Below are 21065 nucleotides of genomic sequence, written 5' to 3'. Positions count from 1 at the left end.
CACATCCTGCCTTGCAGGGCACATCAAGGAAACTACACCAGCACCAAACCTGAGCTGTTCCTGCTCCACAGGTGGGAGTTAAAAACGTGCCAGGGTTTAGTGTGAAAATATGAACAATCACAAGGAAGTGTGGAACCAACACACACCTTCCCTTTTGTGGGAGAGGTGAGTTGCTGCACCTGGAGTCACTGGAACAGCGCATATCAAAACATAACTTGGAAACAAAAGGTGGGATCCAGATCATCTCTGCCTTCTCAGAGCACCCGGGCCCTAGAGAGATGAATTTTCCTTCTGCTAAAGAGGGCCTTGAGCTATACTCTACCTTGGAAGCAAATTTGCCCCCCTTGTAGAACGGGGTCAAATACTTGACAACGATGTCTGCAGTCTCTTTGAGGGACATGCCTTTGGTCACTGGCTGTATGGTCCTGCTGCTTCCTTCTTTATCACACTGTTCTAAGTTTGAGTCAAAAGTCACCTTCTTCTTTGTTGGACCAACACTTTTGCCCTCTGGCTGGGTCAGAATTGAAGATTTTGCCGCTGTCCGGAGCCGCTTTTTTACAGGACTTTCCATATCCTGGAGAGGGGACAGAAGAAAACCAAACCTACCAATTCCTGTGACAGCACTGTCCTTCCAAGAAGCCACCACCTTCCAAGAACGCAAATCTTTGCAGCATCCTGCAGCCTCTGCCTCCAGTGAATACCCAGCAGGAATCTCTGTAACTCCTGTTAACCTGCTGTGCAGACACTACTTCCCACACTAAGGGACTTGGAAAAAAACCCTTTAAAGAATACCACATTTAGAACTACCCTGTGCTCATACTGGGGCAGCTAATTGCTACACCCTGTCCTACAGAGGAAAACTGACTGGAAAAGATTTCTCAGGGTGTCTGCTGAGAACAGACTACACCCCTCAGCCACAGCAGGAGAGCCACACTCCTGCTTGGTTTGAAAGAGTAAGGAGATTGCAGTGTTGCAGAGACAGCTGCCAGGCAGTCTCAGGGGCCAAATGAAAGCAGAAAATTAATGGCAAGGCAGGCTGTGAGCAGGGGTCACTTCCCAGTGGTTCTGTGTGTCTCTGGCCTGTAGTTGTGCCCTTGCCTTGAGAAAGCAGCTCCCTAATTATAGTTAGTGACAGATCTTGGGGGGTGGGGACACTAATTCCAGGCAAGTCACCAGCAAGGGCACAGTCACATGAGTTGCTCAGAGGAGGGAACAAAGCCCAAGGTGCTGGCACAGCCCAGAGGGCAGCAGGGAAATACCAGGAATGCAACACAAGTGGGGCTCTCCTTTCTGCTGCAACTGCAGCTGGGCCTTCCCCAAATAAATGACACTCTCAGAGCAGGAGTGTCACTCCCAGAGAGAAATCTGGCACAAGATGAGCAGAAGAAAGAGAGGAAATCAGCATTCATTGAAATCTTACCTCATCTGATCCTCGCCGCTTCCCACTGTCACCTTCTCCCACAACAGGTAGCTCAGTTTCTGCAACATTTTCAGCAACACTAGTGGGTAGAGTGGAGAGAAGGCCAGTTGTAATCATTCCACAGTGAAAATATTTCTGCATTGACTGTCAGTGGCCATGAGACTGCATGTTAAAGCAAGAGTCTCCCTCACTCACCCAGAGACCTCATACAGGTTTCCAGGAGAAGGCTGGTGGGGCTCTGGACAACACAGGGAGCAGAGAAATAGAGATTTTACCTGGACTTCACATCCATTTCTTCCTCAAGGAATTCACATTCAGCAGCCTGCTGGGTCTTAGAATTCTCCCCTCTCTCAGTCAGTGTTAATTCTGTTTCTCTCAGTTCTTTATTCTCCTCCTGGAACTGCCCAGTCAGGTCTCCAGAGCCATTTTTATTTTCCTGAGGTGTTGGTTTCTCTTGACACACACTTTGAGAAGAAACCTGAGGTAGTGTGCTTGCAGAACAGCCTTCTCCCTTTGGTACACTGCAGCTTTGGGCTTTAGAGCCAGCTTTGGGGAGGGAGAAGAATTTGGAAATATCCTGTGATTCCTTTTTAGCTGCTTCTGCAAGCATTTGCTGCTTCTTGCTACGTTTGGACTTCTTAGCAGGGCTCTCCCCAAGGGCACTTTTTGTGTCTGGACTGGGTTGCTGCCCCTTCTTTTCTGGGTGTACTTCTACCCCTGCACTCTCACCCACTGCTTTGGTTGCAGTTTCTTCCCTCTGGAAAAGAGGGTTTCTGGTGTCCAGGTCCAGACTGTAGCTGCTGATGTCCTCCCCACTTGGACAGTCTTTTTTGACAGGCCTTGCATCACTCTCCTCCTGGATCTTCAACAGTTCTGAAGCTGTCTGGAACAAGCTGGATTTCTTTGGAAATCCTGCTCCCACACGCTTGGGTTTGAACTGGGGAGACAGGAAGAAGAAGTAATTTTGGATGTGACAGCTCTGTGTGCAGCACCAGGAAAGCAGCTAAATTTCTGCACACAATACACCAATGTGGGCAGCTGTAAGCTGGGGGAGGCTCTAAATCTGACTGATCATCACACCCATCAACAGAGACATGAGGGAAATGGATTAGGTGGAAGTCCTAGGCCAGCAGTAAGAAAAGAAGACAGCATCCTTGGATAGAGCAAGATGAGAAAGAACTTATTTAAGCTGTGGCCTGCACACAGATTATATTCACTAATAACAATGTGACAGGAAAAAGCAATTACAATAGAAATATGCAGTGGCCACAGAAAGGACTCAAATTTATAAAAAGGCAGACAAAAAAACCACATCATTCTCTCCTGTCTATCCCACCAGTACTCACCGAGGGAACCTGGGATGCAGGGACAAAGTCCTGTTCTGCTAGAGACACAGATTTTGCTTCCAAATTGCTGTTACCACCTGTTCCAGACCCAAAGACTGAGAATAATTCCCCTTGTTTGGAGGCTTTATTGATTTCTGCCACCTGAAAAGAGAACAGAAATATTCTCTAATGGCCAGAAATCTTTATGTATTCCTGCCTTTGTACATACTAAAAGCCATAGCAACAAAACAGATATCTGCCCTGGAGATATCTGCCTCAAGAACAGAAACATCTTCATTGAGAATGATGGCAACCAGATAACCTAAACCAAGGCTTCTCCAGTGTCAGCAGCAGCCTGAGGAATTCCCAAATCCCTGTATTGCTACAACACATCTGGATAAGCTTGTGCTGCTATGCAGGTTTTCAGAGCCTGTAAAGGCAACAAAGATTTGATTGAACCCGAGGTGATTCTGGGCCCTCCTGGAAACAAAATCGAGAAAAAAGATTTGTAAGATACCCAAGGCAAAACAGAGCTTGTCCTTCACCTTTCCCACCCAAACTCTGCCCTGTTTGCCCTGGAGCTCTCACGTACCAGGGAGCAGCAGATGTAGATGTTTGTCCCTACCTTCTTTAGCACAGCTGCCTTGTAGGAATTTGCCATTTTGCTGGTCCGGAAAGCTTCGTATTCCATTTCCACTGCACAGGCACCAGGGTCTGACCTGAAACACAGGCTGGGATGATTCCTGGCAAGACACACTTCTGTATCTGCAAAGGGAACACTAATGCTGAAGTATCTCCCAGAAAGTACAAAATCCACTCCCTCCAGTACAAGAATAAGTGATAACTTCCAGTTAAGGGATGTAGTGGTGAGTTGATGGAGAAAGGAAAGGGTGATGAAAACGGTTTATAATCAAGATTCTTGCCCACTGCTCCATTTGAGAAGTACACTATCCCCATCTTGTGGGACAGGGAAGAACTGCCACTCCTGGGATCAAGCTGATACCAGGGATCAGCCATGAATCCTCAGGTCTGATCTTCAACATCACAGCCAGAAAGATGCTGTTAAGTGAAATGACATCCTTGGACAAAATAATTTTTAAAACTTAAAAAAGCATTCCTTGTGTATTAATTGTGTTAACACAGGACCTGATCTTCCCTGAGCACAATTAATACACATTACAATGGTAATTGTGCTCAGGGAAGAGCAGGCCCTGTGTTAAGGGACTCAGTATACACCCCTTTTTCCTCATCTCATACCATCTTCCTTCTGCTGCTGGAGTCTTTTGGTTGTTGCTCAAAGCTTCTTCCAGCATTTTCAGGCAGTGTTCCCGGCCCTAGGAAACATGGGATACTCAGACATGCTTTACAGAAGTCTCACTGCCCCTTGGACTTCCACCCCTGAAGGAGTAAGGACAGGCCAGGCAGAAGCCTTGCTGTTCTTTGCAACATCACTTACCTTCACAGTGAGCTTGGAGATCCTTCTGCTGGCAGCCTCCTTCAGGGGACAGTCTGCACCTGCCACAGGAGAGGAATTTGGGAAAGGAGCCATGGCAGGGCTAGGCTGATGGAGAACATCTCAGCTGTCACAGGGAGGTGCAGGTCCAGGACTGCCTGGCTTTCTCCTCCCTGCACTGTCACCCCAGGGAACACTGTGGTCACCCTTTCTACCTGGAGAAGCTGCACACTCCAAAGGAGTAGGCAGAAACCAAAGTGAGAATGTTTTCTCTGATTGAGAACATCTGCTTTGGAGCTTAGGACTAACAGCTTTCCAAAATCTTCTCACCTCAGAAAACCTTTCTTTAAGGCTCTTAGGAAACTCAAATCTTTTCTCCTCCTCACAATATCAACCAAAAAAAAAAAAAAATCAGGCTGGATAGAATAACCTGACCTGTCAAGTGTTCTTTTGTAATAGTGCCAGAGAGGGCCCCAGAAAGCACAGCTACAAACAGCAAAGGTTTTCAGCAGTTTCCTTATAGCATTATTATTATTATTATTATTATTATTATTATTAGTGCATAACCACTGCAGAAACAGCCAACACTACAAAGTCACGTTAGACAGAGTTTTCCTTCTCTCTTGCTTATTTGGAAATGTTGTTCAGAAAGATGCATTCCATATCTTCACCCTGACCAAAGCTAGGCTGTGGTCCATCTCCTCCAGCCAAGTTTTCACAGCCAAAAGCTTGACCTCTGTGCCTAGGGACTGATACCTCCAGTGCTGATGCTGTACAAATTGCATGCAGCTGCAAAATATAAGACTTTCTTCTCCCAAAGAAAACCCATTATAAATCAAAGAAGATATTTACTTGGAGGAACAAAATCTTCCTTTTCTGGTTCTTTGCCCTGGAAGAAAACAAAGATCAGTCAAACATTTCCATTCCTACTACACACATGCAGATCTAGAAGCACAAAAGACATGTTTTATATCCCTGCTCTAGGGAAAAATAAAGCTGAAGTTATAAAGGCATTGAACACTCGCCAAAACAGGGCCAAGAAGACAAAGAATAAGAATCAAAGCCAAAAGTTCACCTCTGCTATAGGAATATTTAAGAGAAGCTGAATGGGAAAATCTGTTTTTACTACTACCATGGGCATTAAAACCAACAGGCTCCTCTTGCTTAGCCCTGCAGAGAAACCAGCACATGAATAAGCTGCATTTCTTCTTATTATGGGACTGGCCCAGAATGTGGAGAACACAACAAAAGCAGAGGTACAAGAAGTGAAAGACAATAAGCAACACCAAGATGAAATAATTTACTGTGATCAGTGCCAGGAAGCCTTTATGGCTGTCAGACAAGCTCACAGCAAACCCTCTGTGCATCCCTTAAAAACTGACCCCAACTCACTTTGCGCAGACTCATCTGTTTCTTGTAGAAGTTGTCCCACTCCCGTTTCCGGCGCTCCTCATTGTCTTCATCCCAATTCCCACTGCCCTCTTCATCATACCTGGATAAGGCAGGAAAGCAAGAGGAACAAGCATCTCTGTAGCTGCAGCATGAACTGGAGGACAAGTGTGGGAAGCCAGCCCAGCGATGATCCCACATCTTTCTGAACGTGTCTTCACTTTGAGTTTCTCCGCCATTGCCCAACCAGGACAGCAGTGAGTGTCCTCCAAAAATACACAGCATTTCTTAATCCCATAAAGTAGGAGGCAGTGGCATGAACTAAGAGCTTGTAACTAGTGCCCTGAGAATGGAGGGCTCCATTTCAGCAGCTCTGCCAGATGCTCCCAGGGGGTTCAGGAGTCACTGCCTCATGTCATGTACCCCATCTGTCAGTCCCTCCTGCCCTGGGAGCAGAGATGGCAGAAAGGGCACAACATCCATTCCTCAGCCTCACTTGTTCACAGGCTGCTGCAATAAATGAAATCTCCATCTCTACTACACTGAAATGCAGCAGCTGATCCTCACCAGATGTAGCCCAGGAGTTCACTGCCTCCCACAGCTGCCAAACTTACAGGTATCACAAATCTGAGCTTTAGAGCTGCTGACTATTACAACTTCCAAGGCAAAACTACAATCAGATCATGGAAAGGTTCAATAAGCCAAGTAGCAAACACTGTTCTGTACAACAGCATTAGCTGTGGCTTCTCAGGTCCTGAGACCAAACACAGGCTTAGGTCACAAGTCCTGGTTTCCTCTGACTCAGCTGGACTTGGCCAAAGAACAAAGGTACCAATCCCAAGCTTTTTAAGGTAAAGAAGAGGGCCTGGCCTGCCTGTGCACTGTGTATCCTGGCACAGCTTCATGGGCAGTGCCAGCAGAGAAACTTCATCCTGACACAGCTGGACAATCACTGCAACTCTGCCAGAGAACAAGAGGAAAGAGAAGTTGTCACCTCCACACTGCCAAGCATTTTACAGAATTCATCATGTTTCCCACTGGACATCTTCCTTTTGCTGTCAGCCTCAGAGGAAAATGCAGGAATCTGCAGAAGAATCTGACACTGGCACTTCATAACATCCTCTGTGGTGACTAAGTCCTGTCAGTGGCCCCTGGCCTGCTGGCTCACAGACAGTTGTGTTAAATCAGGAATGAACTCTGGACTATGTCATCTTGGTCTCACTTTTAAACATTTCTGATCCTTGTGACTATGAAGAGGCTGAGCCCACTTGCTGCTTTCAAAAATTTCAGGCTAGTTTCTTGAGCCAATTACATTGTGCAGGGCAATTCTTAGCTCTGTCAAAACAGCTTTTGGTTCTCTGGAACACGAATGTGAACGAGGCTGCCAAAGTGTGTGGAAAATGAAATTCCAACTGCTGCTGCCAAAAAGTTACAGGAGAATACCATCCACACAGAAACATGTGCTGAAAATAGGAGTGTCTGGGCCTGCAGCTGGTGGATGCTCTTTTCTCTGATAGCTGCTGTGAGATGAGTGTAACCTCTCTGGTACAGACCTGCTGAAGCCTTTGAGGCCTCTCCTCCCGCCCTCGTAGAGCTCTGGGTCAGAGCTATCCCAGGAGGATCCTGTGGGCCCGATGCAGGTTTTGCTCCAGCTGTTGCTGCAGCACTCCAGTGCCTCCAGTTGCCTTTTCACTGCCCCTGGGTTCTTGCAGAAGTCACAGCACTTGTTGCAAGGTGGGGTGACATCGCCGAAGTACTTTGCGATGGCAGCGTGGCGACAGCTTGGAAACACAAGGCAAAAGCATCTGGTCATCACTTCTATCCACAAAAACTCCACCCTCCAAATGCAGGGTGTCTTTAAGAAAAAAAAAAAAGAAATAAAAATAAATATTTGAGTCTTATTTTTTCACAGAGAATGTCTATTCCAGCAGGAATCACAGGGTTTAATCCCTGGAGCAGAATTCGGGCTCTGTTCCTGGCACCTTGCTTAAAGTCTCTCTGCCTCACTTCCCCATATGTAAAAAAAATATCAATGTTAATCTCTTCTGCTAAACCCTTTCAGATCTTTGAGATCTTCAAAAGGATGAAATACACAGTTATTAATTCTGTATCACTGGCTAAATATATTCCATGTCTTATCAGGATGGCTGTAGGTAAAGAGGACCCATTGAGATCACCACACCTCAGAGTACATCTCACACTGAAGAGCTTCTAGGTTTATTATTTGTGATTTGAAGGTGAAGAAATATATTTGAAGACACAGGAATGTAAGGAAAGTCTCAGGAACAGAGTCCAGAGTGAGGTCACAAGGGAGTACCATTCAGATAACACAGCCAGGACCTTGATGGGCTCACACATGCTCCAGATCAGCACCCAAAGTTTGGGTAGAGTCCTACACGCATGAAAACCAGTTCCTTTGCTCACACAGGATTGCACAACCAGTTTACCAAGATTAGCAAACCAGTCATGAGAAGATTATTAGATTCTTCCAGAAATTTTCAAAATATTTTTGGCAGGCATCAGTGTTTTGGGGTACATAAAAAAGAATTTGGTGTCAATATGCTCATGAGCAATACAGGCAGGAAGTAATTTCTCTTCTAAAACACCCCCTAACTTAAACCAGGGAACACACTGATTTTGCCAAAGAATGATCAGGCAGTTACTTTCCCCCGCTTTTTTTTAAGAAAGCAGAATTTAGAGAAGCTTTTTAAAACTAAAGTTTCTCAGCAGAGGTGGCTGGTTGTGTGTTAGTCAAAATGCTGATAATAAATATATGAAAACATTCACTTCATTGGGCATTTAGAGATCAAATCCTGCAGCCAAGTGGGAAGAAAAGTTATTTTAGAAGAAAATTATTTTACTACAAGGGAGAACGAAGTGGAAATTTTCTTCTCTACCAAGGTGTGCCCTAGTGGGCTTCCCAACTTCATCTGCAAAAAGTGGGTCACAGAGGGGGAAAGGAAGAGAGCGAGCACCTCATTTACTCTTATTCTAAACCCTTTAAGGCACGTCAGAACTTGCCAGAGATCTAAGAAACACAGTTTTCTTCTTCACTTGTGTCTGTGTGTGTCTGGAGAGAACACAACTGCACGTTACCAAAGCATCAGAAACAAACCCCAGAGGGGCTGCTAGCTCACTCCTTCCCACAGCCTGGGAGGCAGCACAGCAGCAGGGCACAGGTTCCTGTCCCCAGCAGTGACCTGAGTGTGCTGAAGTGGCAGGGAGCTGGCAGTGCTCAGGTAAGGGGCTGCAGCAGGGTGTCTGCACCGTGCAGGGCACCGAAGGCTGCAGAGGCTCCGACAAAGCTGCCATTATATCCCCCTGCAGAGCCACACTGACTCACTCTGCTCCTGCACTCAAAGAGCTCCTTTCACATGGAGGGCAAGGGTGGGGGGACCGAGATGGGGGCAACACATTCGATACCCTTGTCCTGCCTTTCCAAAAGAACCACTGGTGCTGCCTGGCTTGCCAATGCAACGTGACTATAGAAATGTCAGCGAGCTGCAGTCAGCTTTTTGTTTCCCCCAAAGAAAACAGGCAGGCATTCTCATTAGTCCGTGTCTCTTCCCCTCGCACGCACTGATCTGTGTTAGAGTTAACTGAGGCATTCAGTGAGGGACAAGCCCTCTCCCACAGCTCACCAGGCTTGTGCTGAGGAGGGACAGCTACACACACCTCTGTCCTTTAGCTGCCCCACGGGAGGGCTTTGGTGGAAGCAGAGATCAGCTGTGAGCTCACTAGAATTTAGAGTTCCAGTTTCTAACCCATCAGGCTTGTAAAGCCAAGCCCTTCCCACCCAGCCTACTGTAATTGCCTTTTTCTTCCTGAAGAATTACCCAGACTGGGGCCACAGCCCCACTTTAGCCAACGGTGTTCAGGAGTTGGGCCACAACGGAAATTCAGTTGCAAAACTAAAATTGCAATCCAAATAATTAAGGTCAAAAGGCAAAAAACAAAGTTACCAACAGGGATGCTGGGGTTAATCACTGGATTAATACTTAACACAAGAGTTCCTGAAAGACATTTGGTTATGCATTAACATGTGAGGCGAAAGCTTCCCCTGTCACACCAACACCTGACTAAAGCCCACGAGATGGAGATGATTTACATAAATTAATGGTAGTTTGTATTATTATACATGTCCTAAAATTATTGCATCTTTTAAATACACAACTGTATTATTTGTCTCCCTTCGCTCTTCAAAAAGAGTATGTATGAGCTGACCATTGGTCTCTGAAATGCCTAAACAAAATCATTATGTCATTTCAGACATCCCCTCCCCCACTCATTAACATTATGGAATGTGATGAAGAGCAAATAACAAAAAGGTTTATCAACACATTTTTGTCTGTGGCAATGCATTTCAGGAAAGTGCTAAACTGACCACAAAGCTGCCTGCACCTGTGTCGTTTTGGCACACAAGTTTTTATACACCACATAAAACAGGAGCCCTATTCCTGCAATTAGGAGAAGCAGATGGACAGCCAGAGAAGCAAAGTCACATATCCCAAAAGCAGCTCTGCCTCTCCCAAAAACCACCAGAATAAAGCATTCCCCTGTATAAGCCAAAGGGTACAGAGCCTCATCAGAAATGCTCCCTGAAATAAACAACTCAGGAAGTCTTGGAATAACGTGAAGTGAAAGGGTTAAAAAAAGTAAAAATCATCATGAGGGCAAATTAGTTATGCAGTTGTCAGGCGAAAGCCACTTAATGAGCTTTATCAAATAGAAGAGCGAGTCATGAGGTTGATGAGAACTTCTAATTTTGCACCTGTCTGAAGGACTGTGTCCTTTCACCATCACCCGAGCTTCACCCTCTGAGACAAGATAGTGACAGTCAGCTGTCCCAGAATACAAGAAGCGAAAAGCTCAGCATCAAGAGACGAGCTCTTGGCCAAGGGCACGGAGCAAATTCACCATCCCAGCATCAAATTCACTGCCCCAGCATTGTCCCCGCTGCTCGCTCACAGTGCTGCACTGTCCTTGCGAGCACTTGCTCTGCCCTTTCAATGAGCACAGGAGAAAAGCTCCTTCTCCCGGGAGCCGGAAGGAAACCGGCAGCAGAAAGAAAAGTTACTGGCTTTGACATCGCCCCAAACTATCGCAGGCAGGGAATCGATTCGAGTCTCACGCCAGAAAAAGGCGTCATTAAAAGGTAAAGAAGGAACTCCTCTCTCGGAGGAGATGCACAGAGGAAGCCAGCAACAAGTGCCGGCCCTCGGGCGCCCCGGGGAGCTGGCACCGGCTCTGGCTCAGCCTGCGGTGGCTCCTCTCCCTCCCTCTTTGGCACACATGTAACACGAAACTTCGCATCTCCACGAAAAAAAAAAAAAAAAAAGAAAGGCAGAGACAACAGCTGGCTGTCAGCAGCGGAGCAGAGAGGAGCCGAGCGAGCAGCGAGCCGCAAGCCAGGATGAGGGGAGAGATGACGTGAAAGTTTAAGAAGACGAAAGAAAAACAAGAGGAGAAGCAGAGCCCGCGGTCGGGGTAAGGCTGAGCTATCGCTGCTGTTCGGTCGAGCGCGGCACCGCCTGGGGAGCTCCCCCTGCTCGGTCAGCCATGGATCAGAGCTTGGGAGGCGGAATTTGCTTGCCAGGGACACCGAGGAGCGAAGGTGGCAGGAGAAAAGCTTTTAATGGGATTGCGGAGAGCTGCGCCGCAGCCGCTCTGCAACAAAAGGAGCTCCGAGCCCGAGAGGGACTCTGCAACTCCTCTGCCGGTGACACAGGCAGGCTGCTCGGGTTTCTGTGCTCGTACACAATGTATGTCCTGATAAGCTGGGGACCTGATACAGAAATAGGCGGCGTGGACAAGGCAGCTGGGTCCGAGGCTGTGCGTGCCCTTAGCGGGGAGCACAGGCGTATGAAACCCGACGGGTGCCAGCCACAGCTTTTCCCGGAGCTCCTCCCAGCTGCAGCTAAGTTTTATCCCCCAAATCCTGAAGCAGGGAGCTTAGAAAACAAGCTCTACTCGGGGAACTAGCACGCTGTGCAAGTTAAGCATCTGTGTCCAATAGAAATAAACGGAAAGATTTTACAGGGTTGCTAATGAGAACATTTTAAAAAAGAAGAAGAATTCAGCCAGCGTATCAGGCACAGATGCTGGTTTAGCGTTCAAAGCAGCACGAGAACGCACTGCTCTGAGAGGCACGTTCATGCACACACACAGCTCATGGCTTACAGTAACCAAACCGTCAAGTTTGAATGCAGTGAGAAGGGAAGGAAGAGTAAAAGGATCACCTAAATACATTAAATTATACAACACAGAATCATTTAAGTTGAAAAAGACATTTTCGGCCATTGTGTCCAAGCTTTGGTTTTACAGACGTGTCCCACCTGTGCTCCCATCTCCACTATTGGCTACGAGCTGGTAATGGAGACTGGCCTTATAAATCCCCATTTTCTGCTATCTGAAGCTGACTTTTCTGTTTGGAAGCTGCTGCAGCTCCCAGCACTGAGCTGGGACCCCTCAGCCTCTGCCAGGAGGCGCATGGGCAGTCAGCTGTTTACAAACCGCAGCAGAAAGCCAATTCTCACAGAAAAAGGTCTTCCCAATCCTACACATGCCTGTAGGGAGGAATGTTAAGGATCAGGTATTTCCACTTCTCTCCATTTCCATTAACAAGGAATGGAGGGCAGGTCTTTCTGACCCAGTGTTGTACAAACATGGAATTGGAACTGCCTGAGTGAGGAGAGGCAGTAGTTCAGACCCACACGCCTCCAGCCTGGCCCTAAGGCTCAAGGGGATGGAGGGAAGTTTCCACCCTGTAATGGAGAGTCTCTGTAGGTTGGTTGTTGCAGTTAAGAGAGTTTCTTAAATAAAGCATGTGAAAAAAACAAAGTTTAGCAAAGCAACAAAGAAAAAAATAAGGAGGGAGGAGTGAGGAGAGAAGGGTAGGGGAGGGAAGGAGGTGGAGAAACATGCCAAGTTTTCCTGGCCAAAAGAAAATCTTAATGGGTTTGGCTGGGGGCTTGTCCAGCTGCAGCCATGCTGTTCATGTGTGGGGGGAGAGGCACAGCAATGTGAAACACATGTCTGGATAAAAGCAGCAGGACATGGCTAGTGTTACAGCTGTCACACTGCACGGGCCTCAGCATGACTGCAACCAACAGTGGGTGTGGGAACTGAAGGTACAAAATAATCCAGGTTTGACAGAGCGGCTCCTCTCTGTTAGACAAGCCCCTGAGCACAGAGCCTGCAGTGGGCCAGAGGCACCCAGGGGCCAGCAGGGACTGGGAGCAGCACCCACCCCACTGCCCCATGCAGCCACAGCTGATGGGCTTCCAAAAAATTCCTCCTGAGGCAGCAGCTGCTGCAGATTTTGATTTTTGAGCTCCTACACCCCCAGTGGCACCTTGACTAGGATTAGTCCAGGATATTTCAAAAAGCTCAAAAATGCGTGTAATTTAGGAGACTTGTAGATGTGAGATCAAGGACAGAGCACAGAGGTGGCTGTTAAAAGGTGGAGGAGTTTCCAGCACTCTCAGGGCCTCCAGATGCCAGACCTCAAGCACCAACTACTGATAGATCCCACTGTGTTTGTGAAGTCACTAAAAGGCTTTCACAGGCACACAGCTACCTCTCAGTCAGCTTCATGGGAAATGGATATTTTGCTAATATTAGAATAGACTTTCAGACTAGATTCAAGCATCACCAACCCTAAAAAAAGTTCTCTTGTAGAAGAGCTACAGGTTTATTTTTAAAATTGACCTTTTCCTTTCATTGGATGGCTCAGTGTTTTGGTTTCCCCACTTAAAAATTTTCTAGTAGTGAGGAATTATCTCATGGGGTTTTGTGGACGTGTTTGTGGGATGGACTGGAGAAAACCAGGGTGATCTGCAGAGGTGTAAAGACTTCCAGCTCAGTGCCCCAGTGGGTACCTCTGCTACTGAAACTGGGAATTCAGTGCCTTTTTACATTAATCTAATATTAGGTTGTAGGGAAGAGAAGGCACTTTACAGGGCTGCCTCAAAACCCATCTCCAAATAGTGGATGGTGGAGATGACAGGGTATTCCAGCCAAAGGGTGACCCAGGCAGGGCAGCTTTAAAATCTCAGGAATTTGTGGCCTTCTGTTCCAAACCAACTGACAAAGTCCCAGCTTTTCTCCCGTGGCATTGAGCTACAATTTACCAGTTTGGGTGTGTGCTGTTCAAGGGCTGAATTCTCTTGATACTGGAAACTATTTTCATCTGCTTGGGAATGAATTATAGGTCTGTCTGGCTCTGTGCACTCCTGTTTTAAGAAAAATAGGCTTGTCTGAACTATAGTTAAGATTCACATGGCTGGTCAACTGCAGTCATGGCAGCAAACACTGCATGAACAATGATGAGGGAAAACCATGCACTGATAATACAACTGCATTTCTATGGCCCTTTTCATCTCAGCAGTACACTAAAAGCTTAGAACAATAAACAATCATGCAGGAATTATGACACGTTAAGCCAAAATGCATCCACACTGTAGGCACACCTAGCAACCCAGCATTGTTTGAGAACAGGAAGCACTGCAGGCCTTATCCATATAAAATCAGAAGGACATTTCAGGGACCAAGAACAAAGCTGGTACGTTTTGAAACTGGCCAAGCCTTCATGTTCTTTAAAAAGTGGCCAAGTACAGTCAGAGCTTATTTTAGAGTTTTAGACCAGAATAAAAAGCATCCCCTCCCCTTTGGCTGCTCAGCACCCTCCTTCCATGAGGTTGGGCTTGCCTTGTAAGGTCTCCTACCAGATAAGTCCCACAATCCATACAGGCTTCCCATCCCTGTACAGATCCAATTTCAACCAATTTATTGGACTAGTCTGAGTAAGAACAACACAACATTTGCTTCTTCAGAGCCCCAGTCTAAAGGAAAAGCCAAGGTTGCAATGAAAATGTTGCCCTGGCATTGTATTTGATGGGAACATCAGGAAGGTTCTGCTTGGTAAGGTCTCCTGAGCCATCCTGCTGTGGGCAGTGGAGGAGAGCCAACTCACCATCACTGGGACTTGCTGCATTAGGACTAGAGGCATTGGCAGCTTCTTGTTCCCCCCAAAATTCCCCCTTTCAAAGATTTATCTCCACTTGTAGGTTACTAGAGCAACAAACACATGCAAGCACAGTAAAACCAATGGATGAGGATTATGGCAAGAACAATATGAGGAATATGGTTGGGTTAGGAGCAAACAGGAGTGGAAACCACACTTTCATCTACCTCCATCCTAAACAGGCTCAGTGAACAAAGTGTACAAAGTACTGAGCAAAACAATGGCCAGTTCAGTTTGTAACTGCAGCAAAACCAGGGACTTGTTGCCTTTCTATCTAAAAATTCCCAAGCATGCTGGAAACTTGGACGCACAACAATTACAAACAAAGCTCTGATGTGGTTCCATGTTCTGCTGTCTTGCAGAGATGAAGTCACCCAACAGTGGGATGTGATGACTTACCCAAAGTCACACAACCAGGGAGCATCACTGGCAGGCCAGGGAGACTGCCTGTATTTACAAACTTCCAGTCCTGGGGCTAAACCACAAACTTAAATTTGTGCTTTTTGCACTAAAAAAGGCTGCTCAAATACCCCCAGGGCTATGTGTAAACAAGTGTCTCATTCTCAGCAGTAAATTTCAGCTCACCCACTCCCTACAATTCACCTTTGGATGCAGCTGTGTCCACACAGAGATCAGGACAGACCAAAAAACCCAAATGTAGAACAAAAATGCAAAACCAAAATGTACAGCAATTCCAAGAGACTCACAGCAGCCTCACCAGCTTCAGGAAGACACAGGGATGTGAGACCCTACTGTACATGGTCATCTCAAAGCTCTTTTTCTTGGAAAAAGAAGCCTCCATGTGCAGCCAGCTCACAGCAAAAAGGAACCTTGATGGAGGCTTTTCTCTTGAATGTCTAGATTGAGGCTTTTTAATGGCTTTATTCTCCAAGGGGCTGAGCAGCCAACTTCTTTGAGTGCTTCAGCATGGCATGAGTCCATTAAAACAACTCAGAAAGATAATTTCAGTGCTATTATGGCAATTTTCACAGCTTTCTTTAGTGGGCACAGCAAGATGAATCTGCATTAGTGCTTTCTGGGAATCTAAGTCTATGTAAGTCCTAAACACAGGACATGCACTTCGGTTTTCCAGGGTCATGTAATCCTTGCAGCTGAGCAGCACACACCTGCAGCTGTTTGCCATTCCCCTGCATCATTTCTGTGCTCTGTCCTTTCAACCAAGGCTAATAACTCATGGCACATGGCAGAAGGGGCCTTTTTTTTTTCATCAAAACCAAATAAACCCAAATTAAATGATTTGTGTTATTCCCTCCCCCTGCTGGGCCTTGCACTATTAGAGGAGGGCAGAAAGGTTTGATGATCTAGTTCCACTGGCATCACTGATTGGATGAGTTCTTTCTTAAGTCAAAACCATGAATTTCAGGCTACCACCCCATCCCAGCAGGATGTCACAAACTGCCTGTGACAAGACATTGTGTGACTTTCTTTTCTGTGTGAGAGTCTTATCTTGCCTCTCCTCATCTGATTTTCACTTCATTTGAGCTCTGACTGCAGCTGTGGAGCAGAATTTCCTGACATCACTCTGACAGTGTGTTATGAAGACCACATTGCACTGTGGTCATTCAGGGTTTTTTCCATAACATGGATGAGTTAGATCAGCTCTGCTGCCCTACAGCCAAGACTCCTCTGCTCTGCAAGACTCCCATCCTCAGTGGGTGAAGTTTTGAGGAAGGACAGTGAGAGCAAGAAGAAATTCCCAATTGAGGAAAACTGGCAGACAATTATGTTTGCTGCAAACCCCTGAGAATCTCTGAGGTACTAACTTGAGTGGCTCTTCCAGGCTCTAAAACAGCACTCCAGGCCTAGAAAGTAAACTGTCAGTTAAGGCCCACAACCTTAACTTTCAAACCTCTTAAGACCTCCCTGTTTTAATAATAATCATCATAGTTACTGCTTCAACTGAATATCCTGCACCACCTGGCCTTTACCACTGCTGGAAGATTATTTCCACACAATATAATAAAACAAAAGGAATTAATTCTCACAGCTCCACTCTGTTATTGTAATTAATGTCATCACCTTTGTGTTGTAAATGAGGCAGATGCATAAGACAACTCGTTTAAATCACACTATCCTTACCCTTGTGCTAATCTCAAGGGTAAAATCTTGGTTCCACTGAAATCAATTGGGAAAAGGTCACATCAAAACTAGTCCTGAACAAAAACTTTACAACACAAGTAGAATGGAACATACAGAAGTCCATTAATGTAACTGGCTTTCTTGGAGGAGTTTTACTTTTTTCCTTTAGGAATTATTTTATTCTTCACCCTTTCACCTTGCTGCAGAAGCAGAAATCCCAAAGCAGAGAGCCAGAAAGCAGAAAGTGCAGTCAATCAGAAAAACATTTGCTTCCTCACGGGTAGGTTGGAGACTGCACCACCACCATCAAACTTTGTCCCTGATGTAATTCAGACCAAGGTAAACAAGCAACATTCCTTGCAAGTTTTAGAATAAAAACTCCTTCACTTAGCTCCAGATCAGGTACCATGGGCAGAGTGGAATGTCCATTACAGAGACAGACTTTATCATTTTTGACCAAGCACTTTGCTAATCCACATGGAGTTCTACAATCCTGATCAGTAATTTTACCCTGTATAACCAAATTTCACAAGCCAGGCTTTTAAACCTGTTGCTTGTGGTGCAACCCAAAGTATGGCATGCAAGTTTACAGCAAATTCGTTATGAGGAGAGCTTCTGGACAGGCAGAAACACCTCCAAAGGGAACAAACATTTTCACAATGTTAATTCCAGAAATTTTATTTTCTGAATTTTTTTCTTCTAGAGCCGAGAACAGAAAACACAAATCATTTCACCTCTGCCTCTTCCACCATCTCTTAGAATGGAAACAAAATTGAAAACCTGTTGACACAGAATCCTGCAGCACGAAGGATAAAGCAGCCGTTCTGGAGAAGCTCACTTGGGGTATGCAATCATCTGGAAAGAAGTATTTAACCCTAGTCTAAAAAAGTGACCTTTTCAGGTCAAAAGACAACAGCTCTGCCTCTTTCCTGAATTGCACAGCAATCTTTCTGTGAATGCAGATTTTCCATCCACCCCCCAATTCTAAGAAACCAGCTGGTTCAGATTTTTATTCCTTAGCTTGGATTTAAAAGAACAAAGAAAACCCTTTTTGAATTGCATAAACATACAAAACTAATTTAACTTGGCACTGTAGTACTTAAGCCCAGCATGCAAAGAAACAGCCAAGGTCTCTCTGTCCTCAGTGTGTTTAGAAAAACTGAACTCCAAGCATCCATTTGTTTGAGTAACCAAGCCAGATGTGCAATAAAGAACTAGCTGGTTTGTTCTGGAAGTGCTGTCTTGGTCACTTGGCTTTGTGTTATCACCAGGATCAGGATATTAAATTGCAATGTTCAAGTCCCAAAACACAGTGTTGCCTGTTACAACACACACAAACCAGTAGATTTTGATATAATAATGAAATAAGAGTTATAACCCATTCAAGTGTTGACCTGTCCAAATACTTGTTTTAGGTGGAACTATGGCTCTTTCTCAAAAATATCCAATCACAGCTCCTGACTGAAGCAAAATTTGAAGATCCATAAGTCTCATGCCAGCTAGTTTGTTGCAATGCCTCCTAAAATCTTGCTCATGGGGTAAAAGAACAGCAAATATTGGTGACAAAACTGAGGCATTTAACTTTAACTAGACTAATAATATTTTCAGTGATACCTCCTGACGATCCTGGGAATAAAGAAAGCCTAAGATTACTGAGCAGGGCAGGAGGGGTTAGCTCCACATGGGAGATATCTCCATGACAGATCCAGGGGCTTTTTCTTTGGTCATCATCAGCAGTCATGGGTGGAATCCACTGTTCAATTCATATATTGCTCTGTGGCTTAAAACAAAAAAAACAAAACCCTAAATTTAGCTTTCTTTATAAAATTGCATTCATCTGTAAGAACTTGAAAAGCATCCAGCTGTCCCTAGTGAATGCAGACCTTAACTTTTAATATCACATACAGTAAAATTGGTTAATAAAACATTATTAATGCTATTGTATTGAGGTGTTGAGGTAAATGCCTTTGTTTTTGAAGGGGGTTGTGTAGCTCAAAGTGCAAGAAGCCTTCAAGGGAGTCTGCTTGGTGTTACTCAGTAACAGACAACTGAAGACTATGTACAGTGGAGTTCAGTGTTCAAGCTGGGTTAGAATTGCATTTGTTTCTGGAAGAACAAGTTAGCACAACTGGACAAAAAGCTTTGATTGGGTGAGAGCCAAGGGCAGGCACTGTCCAGCCCAACTCAGTGCCTGCTGGAAGAAGTGTCCTTGTAGAAGAAACACCGTTTGGACTTTGCTTAACAGTGTAGTTGACAAAAACATCCTCAAAGCTGGATTTTGAAATTAAAACAGTGCCAGAACACGTAGACAATTAATAGTCCTCCACCTTAGCTACTGGGAACAAGGACTGAGACCAGATAAACTTGTTTTCCTTGTGATCACTGGCTGTATAAGAAGGCTGGCAGCTCCCTAGCATTAGTCAGTGAAAAAGTTTATTCTCTGTTTGGTTCTCCTGCAGCATAAAGCCTGGAGAGGTTGTGACAGAATGTCTTCTGAAGGCTTTCTGAAGGAAGTTCAAGCCATTGCTGAGAAGTTTCTCCTTAAGCTCCAGAAACTGCCCAAGGCTGAGCCAGTGGAGATTGTCAGCTTTTCTGTGGTTCTTCTGTTTATTGGTGAGTTTGTGGGTGGAGGCAAAGGGGTGTCAGAATTTCTCTCCTCCACTATGGGGGCAACTTGCTCCACAGGCTGTGTAGGTGGGTTGGTGGTGTTGGCTGTTGCTTTCTAGGCTGTGCTCTAAGGCCCAGGTTAATTCCTAGGTAATTTTTTAACGCTCAACATGTACCTCTACATGGTTCCAGGGCATGACAGGAAACAGTACAGCTTCCCCTAAAGCTCCTAATGCTCCCATTTTAAACATCAGTTAAATCAGCAATAATTTTAACCAGAGCTGCTGTAAGGTTTGGATGCACAGGAGATAGTTTATGACAAATGGTATTAGAGCATCTCCCTGCCACAGAAGACACTTAAGAGGGGCTCTGAGTGTCATTCCTGTATTGGCTCAGTGGAAGTCAGTATGCTTCAGATGAGTCTGTTTATTCTCCTCTGGTAATGGCAAGATCCCTCCTGCTGCTTTATGTGGGGATGGCATAGAAAGAATAACAGCTGGATCAAGAACTGTTGGGTCAAGGAGGATGAAGTTTGTTTATACAATGGGAAAATAAGCAGGAAGGAAGACAGGCCCTGCTCCTCAAAGACAGGGCTTGCTCCCGGCCAAAAGGAAGGGTGTGTATTCAATTGGACACTCCTCCCTGGGCTGGAATTCACACTGTCACACCTGCTGCTTTATTTGGTTCATCCCTACAGTTGGTTCCCCACAGGTCAGGTTACCTGGCAGCCCAGATCCAGGCTTTAAAGGAACACATCCACACAGAGGCATGCTCACACTCTTACATGCTCTGCAGGATGGAACATGCCATCCTTTTCTTCTCCAGATAAACTAACACATCCCTGCCAACACCAGCCATCCTGGCTAGAGTAGAGGACAGTCAGTTAGCCCACTGTTCTGTGAAATGAACCTCTGCATTTGGAGTATCTTATTTTTTCAAGCTAAATGCAGAAGAGTAAAGCCAACCCAGTCATGAGTTTCTATGCTTAAAGAGTACGCTGAACTCCCTCTTCAGAAATACACCTGCCGCTTGGAGTAACCAAACTCCCTCGAGCTTGGTTACTGAAAAATGCAAAGCTGGATTTTCTTCCTTTCCAGACACATAGCTGTGCGTTTGGTACTGCATGTCAGCTTTCAAACAACAGGCCATTAAGTGGGTAAAAAAACCCTCACATGGTTTGGAATGTAGCTCTTAAGGTCTTGAAATGCCCGGTAATGATTGTACAGATTAAACAGAAAACCAATACAAAGGAGCAGGAACTCAGGAGGAGGAAGATGAGGATATAGGGGAAAAAAATTCTCAATAAACCAGGATTTGCTAATTTTGCTGCTCACCAAATAACTTGGAGGACACAGAGGGCTACTCTCCAGGGACTGTACCTATGCTATGAAGCAATATCCTTTGTTTCTCTTTGCAGTTACTGTGCTGGTGCTCACGATCATTGCTTGCAGTTGCTGCTGCTACAGCTGCTGTGGCTGTGATGGACGCCCTGATCCCAGACGCAAGAGCCAAGTCAGCCCAGCTGCCCATTTATGAAGTGACACAAGGACATGCTATCGAGGACATGCATGGACATCATGATTCAGTGCTATGGGAATGACTTTCCACACTAGCCCACTGAAAATGGCAATAAGAATATTAACTAACATGACTCAAAGGACCAGAAATCACAGCGTGGAATTCCGTCTCTCTGTGACAGCCACTACTGTGACCAGAAAGGTAAAGCTCCTTTACCATCACTGTGTC

General features: G+C 45.6%; 2 protein-coding genes across 9 annotated transcripts in view; one reads left to right on the top strand and one right to left on the bottom strand.

Moving 5' to 3' along the window:
• Positions 1–21065, bottom strand: part of RECQL5 (RecQ like helicase 5) — a 38198-nt gene that overhangs the window by 1837 nt on the left and 15296 nt on the right. For 4 of the 8 annotated variants that reach the window (XM_041486654.1, XM_041486655.1, XM_041486657.1 and 1 more), the window contains exons 9-18: positions 7141–7368; positions 5591–5690; positions 5051–5087; positions 4202–4260; positions 4003–4079; positions 3371–3464; positions 2767–2907; positions 1696–2357; positions 1421–1499; positions 323–574 (exon numbers count right to left, since the gene is read on the bottom strand). In XM_041486654.1, the coding sequence (XP_041342588.1) occupies positions 323–574; positions 1421–1499; positions 1696–2357; positions 2767–2907; positions 3371–3464; positions 4003–4079; positions 4202–4260; positions 5051–5087; positions 5591–5690; positions 7141–7368 (1729 nt within the window). The other 4 variants (XM_041486658.1, XM_041486659.1, XM_041486662.1 and 1 more) reach the window with 4 other exon arrangements.
• On the top strand, positions 10927–20874 carry SMIM5 (small integral membrane protein 5). The gene is made up of 4 exons (XM_041486682.1): positions 10927–11074; positions 17416–17555; positions 19172–19325; positions 20737–20874. Exons 3-4 carry the CDS (start codon positions 19199–19201, stop codon positions 20853–20855), a joined length of 246 nt encoding a protein of 81 aa, XP_041342616.1. The 5' UTR covers positions 10927–11074; positions 17416–17555; positions 19172–19198; the 3' UTR covers positions 20856–20874.

This window comes from Pyrgilauda ruficollis, unplaced genomic scaffold, assembly GCF_017590135.1.
Source record: "Pyrgilauda ruficollis isolate IOZ18807 unplaced genomic scaffold, ASM1759013v1 scaffold77, whole genome shotgun sequence".
NCBI classification, from domain to species: Eukaryota; Metazoa; Chordata; class Aves; order Passeriformes; family Passeridae; genus Pyrgilauda; species Pyrgilauda ruficollis.
Note: the sequence above shows the minus strand (reverse complement) of the source record. Positions and strands in the feature narration are given on the sequence as shown.

Excerpts from the sequence above, each read along its gene's own strand:
- SMIM5 (XM_041486682.1), top strand. The coding sequence starts at position 19,199 with ATGTCTTCTGAAGGCTTTCTGAAGGAAGTTCAAGCCATTGCTGAGAAG. Across the intron at positions 19,326-20,736 it reads TGTGGTTCTTCTGTTTATTG|TTACTGTGCTGGTGCTCACG; the intron begins GTGAGTTTGTGG and ends TTCTCTTTGCAG.